This window comes from Cydia fagiglandana, chromosome 2, assembly GCF_963556715.1.
Source record: "Cydia fagiglandana chromosome 2, ilCydFagi1.1, whole genome shotgun sequence".
In the NCBI taxonomy this organism is placed as follows: domain Eukaryota; kingdom Metazoa; phylum Arthropoda; class Insecta; order Lepidoptera; family Tortricidae; genus Cydia; species Cydia fagiglandana.
The window spans coordinates 22,687,898-22,704,110 of record NC_085933.1 but is presented as its reverse complement, the minus strand read 5'-3'; the positions used below and the strand labels follow the sequence as shown (position 1 = coordinate 22,704,110).

The following is a 16,213-nucleotide window of genomic DNA, read 5'->3' as shown; positions in this document are numbered from 1 at the left end:
CAGACAGCTAAACTTATTAGGATTACGGCGGATCGGCTCCGCTAATACTCTCCTACTTACTAAACACTTTGTGGCCACGAAACTAGATTCTAACCACCTTATTCAAAAACGCGCTACAAACCTCAATTAGCTAATAATCGTTAGTCCTTATCTGTCATTTACACGAAAATTATAATTATTTATTATACAAAAGGTTAATGGTACATAAATAATCATACAAAAGTAACTTAAATATATCTAAATATTAAAATATTTTAATCTTAAAGACCTCCACGGGCTGTACCGGGTGCAAAGGTGCCCATGATACTTGCCGCGTTTTTGACTTACACTGAGAGAAAAATCATCACCAGGAATTAAAAAACAGTTCTGTACTGGGGGAAAAAATGAAGTTTTAGTAATAATTATAGACGATTCACTATTTCTGTAAAGTTTATTTATTTCTACAAACAGCTCAGTAATCCCAAATATAATTTCAACAAACAGATAATAGAAATTGCAAGGACTAATAGAAATTGCAAAAGTCAATTTGTTCCTATTAGTTGACTCTCCTTGTACCCGGATTAAGTTTATTTTTGTAATTCTAAGTGTGTTTTTGTTGTACTTTTCTCTCAGTGTATGTAATTGTAAGAAAGGGATAAGACATATTTTAACTAAATCAAGCCCGTAAAGTTTTATGAATAAGGGGGTAAGCTTTTATTTAATTTGTCCTGTTAGTGCCCTATGTGTGTATGCATGTTAGTGTAGGTCAAAATAAATCTCGGAAGCTAAATTTGACTCACTTCGCAATTTACGATTGAGGTGAAAATATCATTCATAATAGGACCATTGCGCTAGTTTTCGTCCGGCTCTAGGCTCGTCAAGTAAACGAATGACGAAAGTTTGAATATAAACATTCATTGCTACACAAATTTGGACTTATTGCAATCCTTAATATCTAAACAATTTATCTACATAAAAAAATATATTTCGCAAGTAGCAAATTAAAAATGAAATGTATTATTTGCTAATCCGTCAAGTGGACGGAAACTGACACTGGAAGGTAAACTGAAGCAATTACCCTATGTAAGTCATGTTTCATAACACTAATTTAAAACGTCACGATATTACACATTATTATTTCTCCGAGACCGCAGGAATAATGACGTTCTCGAAACGTCCGAGATCATTTTAAAACTTAATAACACGCACTTAAGTCGCGTTTTAATAAGTAATAATGTCATGTTTCGTGGCCACAAAATGACCTCTATGCCCCTATTACTTCAGATTATATCGATCTGACTAGTCTACAACGGACTTACAATAATTTCTACTTTTCTCTTGATACTTTATACGGATTAGATACAGTCAACAGCAGAAGTAGGTGTTCAAAATTACCTTGACGCGCTCTTATTCTCTTCTCAATAAAGTCGCGAACCGTAAAAACACAACTTTTTTAAAGGTTTTTAGTACCCTCTTAAGTTTATCACAAATATAATGTATTTCACAGGCAGTGATCAAGAAATCTCGCGTCACCTGCAAATGCCACGGCGTGTCCGGTTCCTGCAGCCTGGTCACATGCTGGCAACAACTGGCCTCCTTCCGCGAGATAGGTCAGTATCTCTAATCTCAAATGCCACGGTACGGTGTGTCCCCTGCAGCCTGGTTACATGCTGGCAACAACTGGCCTCCTTCCGCGAGATAGGTCAGTATCTCTAATCTCAAATGCCACGGCGTGTCCGGTTCCTGCAGCCTGGTCACATGCTGGCAACAACTGGCCTCCTTCCGCGAGACAGGTCAGTATCTCTAATCTCAAATGCCACGGCGTGTCCCCTGCACCCTGGTCACATGCTGGCAACAACTGGCCTCCTTCCAGGTCAGTAACTAATAGCAAGTCAGATATCATACCCTTTGTAAGGGCACGGCCTATATGGTAAGGCAAAACTGACTACCCTGTAGGATTAAAATATCACATCCCCTAGCTCTTTGTATTTTTTCTAAATGCAGAATATTCAGGACTATGTGTTAATGAGGCTTGAATTGTGGAGATTTTAAAATTAGGTCCGTTAAAGAGATATTTAGCTTGAACGTAACTTCAGCTCCATGATCCATCTCCATAGCATCCACAAAACCATGTCAATTTAGAAAGCTTCAGTTTTATTACGACTAAACCGAAGCCGACAGTACAAAATGGTTGCCATTTAAAACAAACCCCGCAAACAATAGAAACTATCCACTTAATAACTTGAAATTAATCTACCAGGGTGCCAGAAGACATGGGATATTAATATGCATCGTTTACATTCGCATATCGGGGATAACTTTGGAAAACTCATGTCTTGTTGCCAAACAAAACACAACCTAAATAAGTTCTCATTAGGGTTGTTTTTAGATAAGCAATCTACAAAGTAAGAGATTTCTAAAGTTATTACTTGCTATACGGAGGTGTAATGCCTCGTTTAGATCTTACTCATTTTAATTATGTGTTATAGCACGTTAGTTTGTGTTAAATGGAACGTAGATAGTACGATTTGTGGTTGATAGAATACTAAGTTTAGCAATGAGCAGCGATAACCTACTTATAATATTATTACTATATATAGGTTATCGCCTCTCAAATGAAACTGACTAAATCGCTAAATGAAACAGTAAATAAAGATTAATGGGAACCGACAGTTCCGGGTAGTGAATATTCCTCTACTATTAATTATTTGCTTTACTGTACGAGACATTACTGTTATTTTAATTAGTTACCTACTTAATAAATGTTGAAAATAAGCTAAACGCTATCTAAATTATTACCATGTGAAACGTTTATAAGTTTTTCAACATACTTTTTGAAGTGAAAACTTCTTTAGCGGCGCTGTGCACATTTTGAGGTGGGGAAAAAATGTTAAACTCGAGACAGCGTAAGGCGTAATAACCTTTCTACCGCTAAAATGTATGCCTGAGCCTGCTATTTCGTTTAGGCGGCGCAGGGCGCTTGCGTGACGTCATGTGTGACGGACAATGTAATTGTTTTTTGATTTAAATGCCATCTAGTGAGTTTCCCTCAAACTCGTATTAATATAACTGTAGTTCTCACAGTGATGTGCTTAGGGGTTTCAAGTAGGTAATGCGACGAAATAACGCTAGATGACGTTAACCTCAATTATACATAGTGCTGCAGACATTTTGCACTAGGTACATGGCTCTGTTATTAATATTTTGAGTAACAATGTCATTGAGTTTTCACTTCTGCCGGCACTCCCGGAGTGCAACCCGTTGTTATTTTTATTTTTACCCTTACATCCATTTAAAATTAATAAAGTGCGCCTTAAAGTGGTTTTTAAAACCCCCGATTTAAATTGAGTTGATAATGATAATACACATTAAACCCTAATAAACCACCCTGTAGAGTGTAGAGAATGTCCTCATTACCATAATGACATACTATTAACATCCCTATCCGGTCTTTTGTTAAGGCACACATATATTTTACCTAATTGACCCACCAACCCTTTATTTGGGACACTTTTTTATTCCTTTTGTTTTTTAAGGTCCGTACCCAAAGGGTAAAAACGGGACCCTATTACTAAGACTCCACTGTCCGTCCACTCCAATCACGCGAGGTTGGATAGGGAGGGGGGGTTTGCACGAAAAAGTCACGACGGGGGAGGGGGGTATAAGGACACCTCACGTATATTTTTCTACAGTGAACGGAACTAAGAAAACCTACCACATGAGCAGTAGGGCTACCGCCAATACCGAAAATCGTCAATTGCGGGGATTTTTCTCTGTCACTCTAATTACGCCTTCATTGGAGTAAAAGAGAAAGATCCCCGCAATTTGCGAATTTCGGTTTTCGCGGTAGCCGCTCAGATACTTTTTCTCGGTTTCGTTTAGAGCCCTTCAACGTGCACACTAGCGCCACTACTAAATTATCGTGATTATTTAAATTTCACGAAATTTAAAATTAAATAATCACGATTATTTAGCAGTGGCGCTAGTGTGCACGTTGAAGGGCTCTTAAACATAAATCTTCACTCCGCACTTCAAAATAGCGAGTCTATTGTACGAAATTTTGAAGCGCGCCTTGACCGCGCTTGACCCCGAAAAATAAACAATATACAAACAAACAGTGTTATTTACACGTCATTATTTCATAGAAGTTTGACGTTCAAAATAACACTTGCACTGTGTGGGCTACTAAAATCGCTGCAGACTTTTCTTGGTTCTAACTCTATAAAAGGCCACCCAAAAAACAAAAATGTACTTTCTTTGGAACTATAAAATGAAGACTTATAAGAAAACGTTAAATAAGGCAACCGTTGGCAGGCCGTAAAGTTTCCTAACTTGTTTATTTTTTATTGAGCCATAAATATATTAACTTATTCGAGAACGCGACTTAATCAAGTTTTCAACCTTTCTTTTAATGATCGTTGGCTTCTCTTAAAGAGCCCCATTCACTGCATATTAAAGATATTTTAGCCCAAAGAGTATTAGGGTCAGTTGCGCCAACCACATTTGACAGACTGATCAACATCACTCGACAGAGAACTATGAAAATTGCCATAGGTACAATGAAAAATTTGGAAACCATAGCCCATAGCATAGCCCAGTACCTATTTAGTCCATAGCTTTCACCCACTGGTTAAGTTCATTTTAGATTCCATCAACTCTCAATAGTCCTTACACGGCAAGGGGCAAGGACAGCATCCGCTCGGAGGACCCCTTACAGTTCATTAAAGTGTCAAAAGGGCCTCTTCTTGTTAGCTTCGGCTCCGCGCACGCATCCCAAATGTCTGGAAGTGGAACACCATTGTTTCGTGATGTGGGAAAGACATAATGTTGTACATACTTATTATTAGAGTTAGTTGATATGATATTATAGATATTTAAAAATAACGATTATAAATATGTACCCAGGCAATTAAAAAAAAAGAGTTTCTCCCGCAGCTAGCTCATATCAGATCAGAACCGTGAATGGTCGGCTTGATTCTAGAATTTAAAAAGTCGCCCAATTTTATGAAGTTATGTCGGCATGTTCTGTGCCGACTGCCGTTGCGACATTGCCTTAATAAAAACAGCTTAATACTTCTAATAAGGTTAAAAGCGCATTTAAATTCAACTAATTTTCTATTTTACGACTTTAAGGGTAGGTACACTGTTGACCTAACTTTTATTATACCATTTGAACAAGTTCTGATATCGATCTCTTTATTATAGATGGTCAAGCAAATCTTGTCACTCTTGTCAGTAGAAAAAGGCGCAAAATTATTTTTTTATAATTATGAGATGATATCCCTTCGCGCCTACATTTTTCGAATTTGCCGCCTTTTTCTACTGACAAGATCTGCTTGACCAACTTTATACAGTGTGGAAAGATAAGTCGGGCCCTGGAGGGAAACTACCTTAAATCCTTAAGCTGGCTCATTTTACTTAAAGGAGACATTCCTTTATTTTTAAAAAGAAACAAAACTGCATTCAAATATTTCTTGGGTTTTTCTTCAATTTGGCTTGTCTAAAAAAATCTTGAGTACTGAATATTAGATTTTATGGATATTTTATACGAGAGACGAGTGTAAGACCGAATGTTTCTTGGAGAAATGTTATCATTAACATTAACTGTGTCGACTAGTAGAATAAAATTGCGAGTGCTTATTTTTTGGAATTTTTAGTCGGTTTGAGTCCCGGGCGAGGCAAGCGAGTTTTAGAAATTCTTTGAATGCACTTTTGTTTCTTTTTAAAAATAAAGGAATGCCTCCTTTAAGTAAAATGAAGCCAGCTTAAGGATTTAAGGTAGTTTCCCTCCAGGGCCCGACTTATCTTTCCACACTGTATACCTACTTAGCCAGAGGGTAGACCCCTACTGAGAAAAACTAAAAATGAAATTTCGTTAATACTCTTTCTCTATCGCTCTTGCATATTCTACCTGTCTTACCTGCAAAGTCAGTCAGTCCATCTTAAACAACTTAGAGAATTAAGAATAATATCAAAAGTATTCAAATTAAGACAAATTGTATAGGATTAAAATCTCGTTGGGATTCAATGATGCCCCATAATTACTGGTTCGGAATACAACACGCCATCTTCTGGGTGGGCGCGTAAATCAAACGCCTACGAACTACGAAGTGCGACTAAAGCTTCGTTTACATGGGTATTTTAAAGGTGGCCACTGACGAGCCTTCCAACAGTCCAAATAGCGTGGCTGCAATCCAAAAGCGGTCCGTGAATGTCAAAAACGTACAATGTTTAATATTAGAATGCCGTCCATTTGTGTCAAAGTTTTTTAATTCTTAAAAAATAACCTACTTGGATCTGTCAGTATGTATAATGCCGGCTACATACGTAACGATAAATCGTTGCGATAAAACTGTGCAGTCCGAACTGCGCAGTTTTTTCTGCCGTGTGTATGACAAATCGTTGTCGATTATCGTAACGATTTGTCATACACACGGTTCGACTTATCTGCACAGTCGGACTGCACAGTTTTATCGCAACGGTTTATCGTTACGTATGTAGCCGGCATAAGATGATTAAAATGAAAGCCCCCTCAAATTTATGGTGTATAACTTTATACCAACAACAGCACATAAGGAAAGTGACCAATAAACCTCGTACAGTAACGTGTAAAGGTCTACAAATAAGATGTCTTTGCATCAATCGAACGAAGTTCTCTCAAAGCTTATTTATTGTTTTGGGACGCTAATAGAGCCTAAGAGTATATAATTAAAGTAAATTTATACACACACCGTATTACTACTGAAGTGATATATTGGGGTATAGCATGTCATTATATTTTAAGCGCTTCATTATTTTAATGATGCCTTTCAGATGATAAATTAGCATTCTAAGCTGGGACTGGGGCTGACTCCAACGACGACGATCACTTGATATAGTTGATATAATCAATTGGATATTAAATTTTGTGATAAAAATATAAGAAATGCCACGGTTATTAACGGCTGTTAAAATATCAAAAAAATTACACTCTTTGTGTTAAATGACATAAAAGCCACTTTCATGTTTTGGTAGAATAATTAAGTACCTACGTAGGTATATTTTCTCTATACATACCTACTGACCGTACTGATCCAATAACGAGTTGATTTTCCATTTACCACAAATTATAGTATAACTCTACATTATAATATACCTAAATAATATAATTGTTTACCACTGTAAGTCTGTAACATATCATATTATTTATATTAATAAAAAATAACATATCATAAAATATTTTGAGTGCCATGACAAAACCCCCCCAATTAACATCTTTTATTACTTTTGATACTCCGTAAGTTCGATAAGGACGATAAAAATGACCACTGAGAGGTCATAACAAAATTACTTCTGTTGTTGACTATACATGTAAAATTGCTTTAAATTCGCAGGCGACTACCTCCGCGATAAGTACGAAGGTGCCACGGAAGTGAAAGTATCCAGGCGAGGCAAACTGAGGCTGAGCGACCCTCGGTACAGGCTACCTACGGCCCAAGACTTGGTCTACCTCGAGCCGTCGCCTGACTACTGTGTGAAGAATGACTCTCTGGTTAGTAGATGACCATAATTCAAAAAATTCAAAATTATTTAGTCATTTAACATGCACAGGGTATATAGGTGTGTCGAATCCTCCATTTAAGTTAATAATTATGTCAGTATGATACACTGGTTAGAAGCCTTGGAGTCTCTTCCCTAGTTTCTTGTTTTTCTCTCTCTTTTTATGAATTTCTCCTATTTTTATGGAAAAATAACATGTAAATTTTCAATGAGAGATAAATATTATCTATCTACCTCGCTTGAGCTATGACTTGAATCCCTAGAATGTCCGACATGTTGAACCGGCATTGGCCTATTTGCCACTTGCATCCGTTTTAGATAAGCCCTTTATGCTTTAACTTTATCGAAAATTTCGCTTGAGTCTCTAGTTTAAAGCTCGGAATTCATGGTGGACGGCGCCGTTGCCTGGTCGAGCGTTTAAGACTCTTCACCACGCTTTGGCATAAAAATATCGCAAGTCGCAAAGCAAGTTCATACTTCCACAGCGGAGTTAATTTAAATACATACCACGCAGCAGCATAATTATAATCTACTCCGGTTCTCTTCACGATCGATCGGCACTGATACTGACAAATACCCTAAGATCTTCTTTATACTCCTAAGCATTATGTAATACCTATTTTCAGGGTTCCCTCGGCACATCAGGTCGCGAATGCAGCCGCACATCCGCTGGCATGGACGGCTGCGCTCTCATGTGCTGCGGGCGAGGTTACAACACTAAGAAACTGACGGTCAAGGAGCGATGTCATTGCAAGTTCCATTGGTGCTGCAGAGTCGAGTGTAACACCTGTATTAGGACCGTCGAGATCTACACTTGCAAGTAGGACATGTCAACATAGACTCAGTTGCGTAAACAACAGTGGTGACAGTTCCGTGGCATGGGTGCCTTCAGCTTTATGTGCTAGGTGAAGCAACAACAAGAAACTGACGGTCAAAGAGCGATGCCATTGCAAGTTCCATTGGTGCTGCAGAGTCGAGTGTAACACCTGTATTAGAACCGTCGAGATCTACACTTGCAAGTAGGACATGTCAACATAGACTCAGTTGCGTAAACAACAGTGTTGAAAGTTCCGTGGCTTGGGTGCCTTCAGCTTTATGTGCTAGGTGAGGCAACAACAAGAAACTGACGGTCAAAGAGCGATGCCATTGCAAGTTTCATTGGTGCTGCAGAGTCGAGTGTATCACCTGCATATTAGGACCGTCGAGATCTATACCTACTTGCAAGTAGGACATGTCAACATAGACTCAGTTGCGTAAACAAAATTAGGCGTGGGCGAATGGGGCGTTCGCCCTCGGCCTCACACTTAGGGCCCTCGCAAAGCCAACCTTTTCATTACCTTGGGAAAACACATTGAAAAGGGCCTCGCAGATGTGGTGTTCGCCCGCGGCTAGAATGGCTAGATAGATTCACGCTACGCCACTGTATGTACTTAGGTAGGTAAGGGATGTATTTGTTTATAATGCTCACTATTCACTATCTGAACCATGAATGTTGATGCTTGAAAGCCATTTGTGTTAGTGTAAATACGTAAGATAGTAATTTATTCGTAGACTTTTCAAAATACCTATGTATAAATATGTAATTGTAAAAATGATAGACATTCCTCGAAGTCAAAATAGGATTGGGCGACACGAAAAAGTAACGCAAGTCACTATTTTATATTTAAGTAATTTGTAATTAACCCATTCAGCGCTAATCACGACACGGTGTCGTTTTGTCTCAACGAAGCATTTTCAATACATAATGTTTAGTTTTAAAATATAGTTTTATAATTTGTATGCTACTTTTAAGGTATTTATGTATGGGCGTTATGGGCCACTAGTTGCCTGAAATAAAGATTTTTCATTTTCATAGCGGGAAATCCATGTTATCGGCTACGACGTAGCGCTACGACCTAGCTCAGCGGTGAATGTGTTAAGCCGTATACCACCATTGTAACACCTCTACAGAGACAGTGTGTTCGACGCAAACCCTCATGTACACAATAACCCTCTTATTCATAAACGCGCTACAAACCTCAATTAGCTAAAAATAATTCAACTAAATCAGGCCCGTAAAGTTATATGAATAAGGGGGTTAGGAATCACTTGAACCTAGCCGTCGCCGTACAATCGAAATTACACTCTCATTCTAAAACTACATATTTTATATTTCCATGTTATATTATCAATAAAAAAACATGAATTTCGACATGTAAATTCAAGTAACATGCTATCTCTGTTGTAATTACAATTATTTAAATAAGGGGGTAAATAAATAAATATGAATAAGTATGAAATATGTATGTATTTTGTGACACAGACATAAAAATTATCTCTTATCCAACTAGAGTAAATTAAAACTAAAATGGTGACTCGCGTTACTCGTAGTACTCGTACCGTATTTTTCGTAGGTATAGGTATCCATAGCTTAGCATAGCTTTTAGTATTTTGGTCCTTCAAGTGAACACCATAGATTTGAATAATTAAGATAAAATAACGAGGCTCAGTATTAGTAGTAAGGGTTTAAAGAATAGTAGTGTCCGACCGAAGGTTCGGTTTCGGTTTCGGTTTCGGCCAGTTTCGGCCAAAAAATCATGTTTCGGCTGTAGTTTCGGTTTCGGCCAAAAAACGGCCGAACCTTTCGGCCGGGCCGAAACTTACGAAATGGTACTTCGGAATAAGACCAAAAGTTGGAGAATAAGTACGAGTAGGACAACAATATTAATACCTATGACATATTATACTGATTCATGTATAGGTACAGAAATTAATTGCTTTATTATAAAACACAATTCCACTAATGAGGGCGCCACTGGACGCTCGACGCAGTCTTAAGAGACTGTCAATACCTATAACGCGCACACTTTCGGAGTGAATGACTGATTTTACCTCAATTTACTATTGGTCTGTGTTCCACATGTCCTCTACTTCAGCTTAGCCTTTGGCCTCGCTGCGCCATGCTCGGCCTGCGGTCTCGCTTTTTAATACATACAATGGACATTGGTTGGAGTCTGTGCTCAACTACTAGTCCTGAAGCCTGAAGCACGGCTTTGACTTCGCATGAAAGTTCGCCTCACTGGGGCACTTCGGACTTTTAGGCCCAGGTGAAGATTGGTACCCGGCCTTGCGATATTGTCAATAAAAAATTTCGCGCTTGCGCTTTTGGTTGGTTTTTTGGTTGACCCTGTATCTACATGTTAATACCTTGACTGGTGAATGAATAGAGTTAGCCCAAGAAAATTCTGCAATGATTTTGATAGCATACGCAGTGCAACTAGTGCAAATGTTATTTATACGTCATAATTTCATAGAAGTGTTGACGTTTAAAATAACACTTGCACAGCGTGTGTTATCAAAATCGTTGCAGAATTATCTTGGTTTAACTCTAGTAATTTTCTTAAAAAACTGCTTATGTAACATCCATTTCAAGGATAGTGGGTGTTGACAGCCCCATAATATGTGTATAAAAGGGGTTTTATGACATTTTTTCAACGATTTTAACAAGTCTACAAAAGTTTCGGTTTCGGTTTCGGTTTCGGCCGAAACTAGAGCCAAAGCCGAACATTCGGTTTCGGTTTCGGTTTCGGCAAAAAAACATGTTTCGGTCGGACACTAAAGAATAGATATACATACATACATAAATGTTCAGTTCAGGTTGGTGTACATCAAATATAGTAGGTACTATGTGCATAATAAATTAAAAAAATTGAGCCCCGAGCGTAGCGGGTGGTAAAGTACGGACTCTCAGCTCTAAGAATTTCGTACTTCGACCAGCCATTTCCTATGTCTATCGCACGCGCATAATTATACTACCGTCCTGCTCGCACAGAGCTCACAGAGGCATTGACCACCTGCTTCATCGGCCATGAAAAAGTTGTCTCGTGTAACAATATTTTTCATTTATATAGCTGCTCCGCGCACTGACGATGCTCAATGCGCTCCTTAGCCCCCATTCGCACGATAATTTTTTGAACGCGCGTTAAAAAAGCGTTTGAAGCTATATTTGAGCATCAAATTGACGTGGGCAATGTTGGCGCAAAAACGCAAAAAAGTGGGTAAAACCGGAATTTAAAAAAAATTCAAATAAAGTGATGCGTTTGGTTTGGTCATAATGGACGTGCTGAGCAAAAAAAAGTCTATGCCTATGTTATATAATTTTATTTAGAACTTTGTGTTTTTTCGAATCGGGCAAAGTTTGCGATAATGATGATGGTAGCTTATATTTTAAGTTCCATAATTATAACTCAAAGTGATCTAGAAATAAGTAGTCTTATTGTATCGTAAAACCTTAATTGTTCTTGTCAATATAACAATACAATTCCTATGTAATTAATATATTTTCATCATACCAGCTCGGAAAATCTCTACCTAAGTATATATATAAGTATAGGTAGACATTTTCCTAATATTCTCTAAAACAGATTTTGTGCATATTTTTAGATGTTTCTTTACGTTTAGCTGTGGAACTTTTAAGAGATGATTTCGAATTATCAATACCTACACATATAATATAGCATAATTATGTAATATATAAATGTTATATAGCTAGTATTTTCCTCGCATTATGTGGTAATGTGGTGAAAAATATTGTATATTGTGTTACATCCAGCAGCAAAGTTTGTTTAAACATCGTACCTTGTAGGTAGGTACCCTCGCAACGCTTAAGATTCCACTATTTTGGGGTCTTACGCTTGCTTGGGTTTCAATATTAGCAGGAAGCGTTAAACAAAACAATTTTACCTTAGCTGTTGAAAAACTAGTAACTGTTTATTAAACACTTGTTAAAAAATCGTAGTGACTGTACCTATTTATTCTCCCAACCTAGTAGTTGATTATTCTTTATTTCAATAAATTATCTTCTATAAATAAAAGTTTACAAACCCTTGCTAAAAATGTCATTTTTTTTCTTTTTACCCCAGTTAGAAAAAGACGGCAATTTAGCTTCTAGCTTCCCATACATTTGAATTTTGCGCTAAATTAAGGGTGGTATTAAGCCCCCTCCATACTATGCGCGTGAATCGCGGGCGAAGCCGCGAACGCGAGTGTGAAGTCTAGTTCGCTGATATGCGAAATCGACTCCAGACTCGCGTTCGCGGCTTCGCACCGCGATTCGCGCACGAGTGTGGAGCGGGCTTTACACCTGACCAATTTCTTTGTCCAATGTGCATTGCGTCTCACTCTCTCATTAAGCAAAATGTGTGATGCAAATACACATTGGACCAAGGGCCCAACCTTTTCTGTTCTCTTTCACGACGCAGCAACTAGTATCATTTCTCTCTCCTCGCTCTTTTAAAATGCCGTTTGTCAAAAAAGGACAACCATACTGTTGACAAGGTGGACTTCAAATCAAGTGTTGCCTTTCTTGATGCGCCCAGGCTGTGTATGTGTGCGTAAAAGCGTATATGTGTGCTCTTTTAGGGATGTGAAAAGTCGATTTTAATCATGTTATATATCGATAAACGCTACACAGCGGAACGAAATAGCGATTAATTGAAGCTTCAATATCTTCGTTAAACATAAACATAATTGAAATGCTAATGGATAATGAATATATTATAATATAATAATATAATTCAATTATTGCGGAACACCTATTTTAGGAGGTATTTATGTATTTTAATTAAATATCTGAACTTTCCCTTGGTTCCCTGCTGGGGCGTGACTATAAAATTGTGATCTGATAACCACAATAAAGAATAAAAGCGTTTTTGGTCATTTTAGGTATCGTTAAGCCTTTAGCGCCCTCCACACTCATGCGCGATTCGCGGCGCGAAGCCGCGAACGCAAGTGTGGCGTCGATTTCGCAGATTGTTCACGCCTTCGCGCCTTGTTCTCCGTTTTTTGTCGGTATTTCGGCCCGCGTCAAAGGAGACGCGAAGCGCGAACTTGCAAGACTCCACATTACACAATAATTTGGCTCCTCTATAGCAAGTAGATATTAATTATATTATGATTATATTATATTAAGCAGCTATATTTTACGGTTTTACAATAAAACAAAATGGAAAAACAGCTAAATCACGTACGATGCCATAGATAACTAACAGTTAAACTCGATCAGCTGATGCTTTTCCGCCATATTGCCACAAACCACACTGCGAAATCGCTGTGAAGTGTGCGAGTGTGGAGTCATACGTCAACTTCGCGATATGTTCGCTCCGCGACGTCGCGCCGCGATTCACGCACATAGTCTGGAGGGGGCTTTTGAAGTAAAATTAAAATTGCAAGAAATGTCGATAGTTTATCGATATGACTTTATCGACATGGCTACAGCAACGTGGGCCTCATTGTTAATCGTACACTAAACAAAAGTGGCAACAGTGACAGCTCGCTGAGACACCGTCTATATATATATTATGCTTCGAGCAACACGGAAGGGAGGCGGCATTCGCACTATTTCCCCTCTGCCGAGGTACAAGATTAGCGCGTCAATAAAATCTAGCGCGGGTAATAAAACTAGTTGCACTTGGATTTTTCACTAGACTGAGTCCAGACGCGCGCGTGAACACTGCTGCACAAAAATGCCTGTTTGCTCGGTTTTTTTGTTATAAAAAGAGGTCGGGGACATCAAATTTACAAAAAGAAAGTGTTACATTTCACATGTAATATTTTTTTTTACATATCATACGTTTAATTACATTTAAATACAATTATTATATTTTAGTCTCAAGTAATTGTTGGATTTATCGATTTTACTCGCTCAGTACAAATTGCGGATCGGTCGAGCGACAAATCCGACTTCTCATCTCTCAGAATACAATGACATACTTCAAAGAAAATGTGTTAGTGTACGTGTTGTGACACTAGTCACTCGTCCGTACACAAAAAGAGATCGAGGTTTGCAAGATTTGTCTTTGACGTGTGTCATTTTCTATGTATTTGTGTCGTCATTACAGAGGGCCTACCGCAAACCAAGTTCGACGTGTTGCCTCCCTGTCACACTTACGTATGAATTTACAAGTGCCATAGAGAGGCAACACGTCGAACGTGGTTCGCGGTAGGGCCTTTGATTGGATTTTGTATGTAAGTGTGTGAGAAGTGCGACTGTGTGCACCTTCCCCCCGCGAAAAATGGCAGAATGATTTGTACGGTGAGATATCACTTGGGCCCCTCCCTTCCGACGTGTCGGAAGCCGGTGTTGCTCGAAGATATTATGTCTATGCATTGGACCAAGATATTGAACAGATTGAATACCATCCTAAAGCCCCCCATTCACACTCCTACCTTGTAGTCAGCCTCGCAGGACTACGGCGTAGGATATAGCTCACACACCCTCCTACGTTGTATAGTACGCCTTGCAGGACTACGGAGCAAGAAATACCTCACACACGGTACTGTTTTGCCGTCCATCACCAGTACTACTTCGTTTCTCACAAGTGTCGGTCTACTTATGCCGGCTACATACGTAACGATAAATCGTTGCGATAAAACTGTGCAGTCCGACTGTGCAGATAAATCGAACCGTGTGTATGACAAATCGTTGTCGATTATCGTAACGATTTGTCATACACACGGTTCGATTTATCTGCACAGTCGGACTGCACAGTTTTATCGCAACGATTTATCGTTACGTATGTTGCCGGCATTACCATAGATATAATAATATATACAGATACCTTCCAAGCGAGCTGTCAGTGGGACCACTTTTATTTAGTGTACGATTAACAAAGCGGCCCACTTTGCTGTAGCCATGTCGATAAAGTCATATCGATAAACTATCGACATTTCTTGCAATTTTAATTTTACTTCAAAGGTTTAACGATACCTAAAATGAACAAAAATGCTTTTATTCTTTATTGTGGTTATCAGATCACAATTTTATAGTCACGCCCCAGCAGGGAACCAAGGGAAAGTTCAGATGTTTAATTAAAATACATAAATACCTACTAAAATAGGTGTTCCGCAATAATTGAATTATTTATTATATTATAATATATTCATTATCCATTAGCATTTCAATTATGTTTATGTTGAACGAAGATATTGAAGCTTCAATTAATCGCTATTTCGTTCCGCTGTGTAGCGTTTATCGATATATAACATGATTAAAATCGACTTTTCACATCCCTAAAAGAGCACACATATACGTTTTTACGCACACATGCACAACCTGGGTCACCTAAAAAGGGGACACTTGGATTTGAAGTCCATCTTGTCAACAGTATGGTGGTCCTTTTTTGACAAACGGCATTTTTAAAAGCGTTGGGCCCTTGGGCATTACACTAAAGGCGTGTCCAGACAGAGGTGATCAAATTGACCGATTTGTCAGAAATTCAATTGGTGGCAATTTCCAATTAAATCACCAATTTTAGATTTATGCTGATATTAAAGCCCCCTAAATTAAAAAATGCCCCAAAACGAAAATTCTGGCGTCACAAATTGGTATTCTTGCATCCGCACTCTATTTTATCGGTAATATCAGTCATAATCGGCGGTTTAATTCGGTGAGCCAAATTGGCGTTTGCGTCCGCACGTCCTGATTCGATCGGGCAATTTAATAAGATAATTAGAATAAGAAATGTTTATTAGCAATTTAATAAGATAATTAGAATAAGAAATGTTTATTAGCACACATAATAACTAATAACACAAAACTAAAATTCAACTACATAAAATATTTGTGTTTGGCACAAGGTCCTTACTCACTCAGCTTCTTGTTGGCTTCTTGTCACGTTGTGTATCCTAGGACACAAAACGTGACGTTGTTTTCACG

The 16,213-nt window shown here is 38.3% G+C and overlaps 1 protein-coding gene across 1 annotated transcript in view; it reads left to right on the top strand.

Annotated features, from left to right (window-relative positions):
• LOC134678496 (protein Wnt-5b-like) overlaps positions 1 to 8,677 on the top strand; it is a 57,616-nt gene extending 48,939 nt beyond the window's left edge. The window contains exons 5-7 of the mRNA XM_063537073.1: positions 1,487 to 1,589; positions 7,353 to 7,510; positions 8,145 to 8,677. Coding sequence (XP_063393143.1) covers positions 1,487 to 1,589; positions 7,353 to 7,510; positions 8,145 to 8,342 — 459 coding nt within the window. The 3' untranslated portion in view covers positions 8,343 to 8,677. The remainder of the gene's footprint in view (positions 1 to 1,486; positions 1,590 to 7,352; positions 7,511 to 8,144) is intronic.
• Positions 8,678 to 16,213: the final 7,536 nt, after the last annotated feature.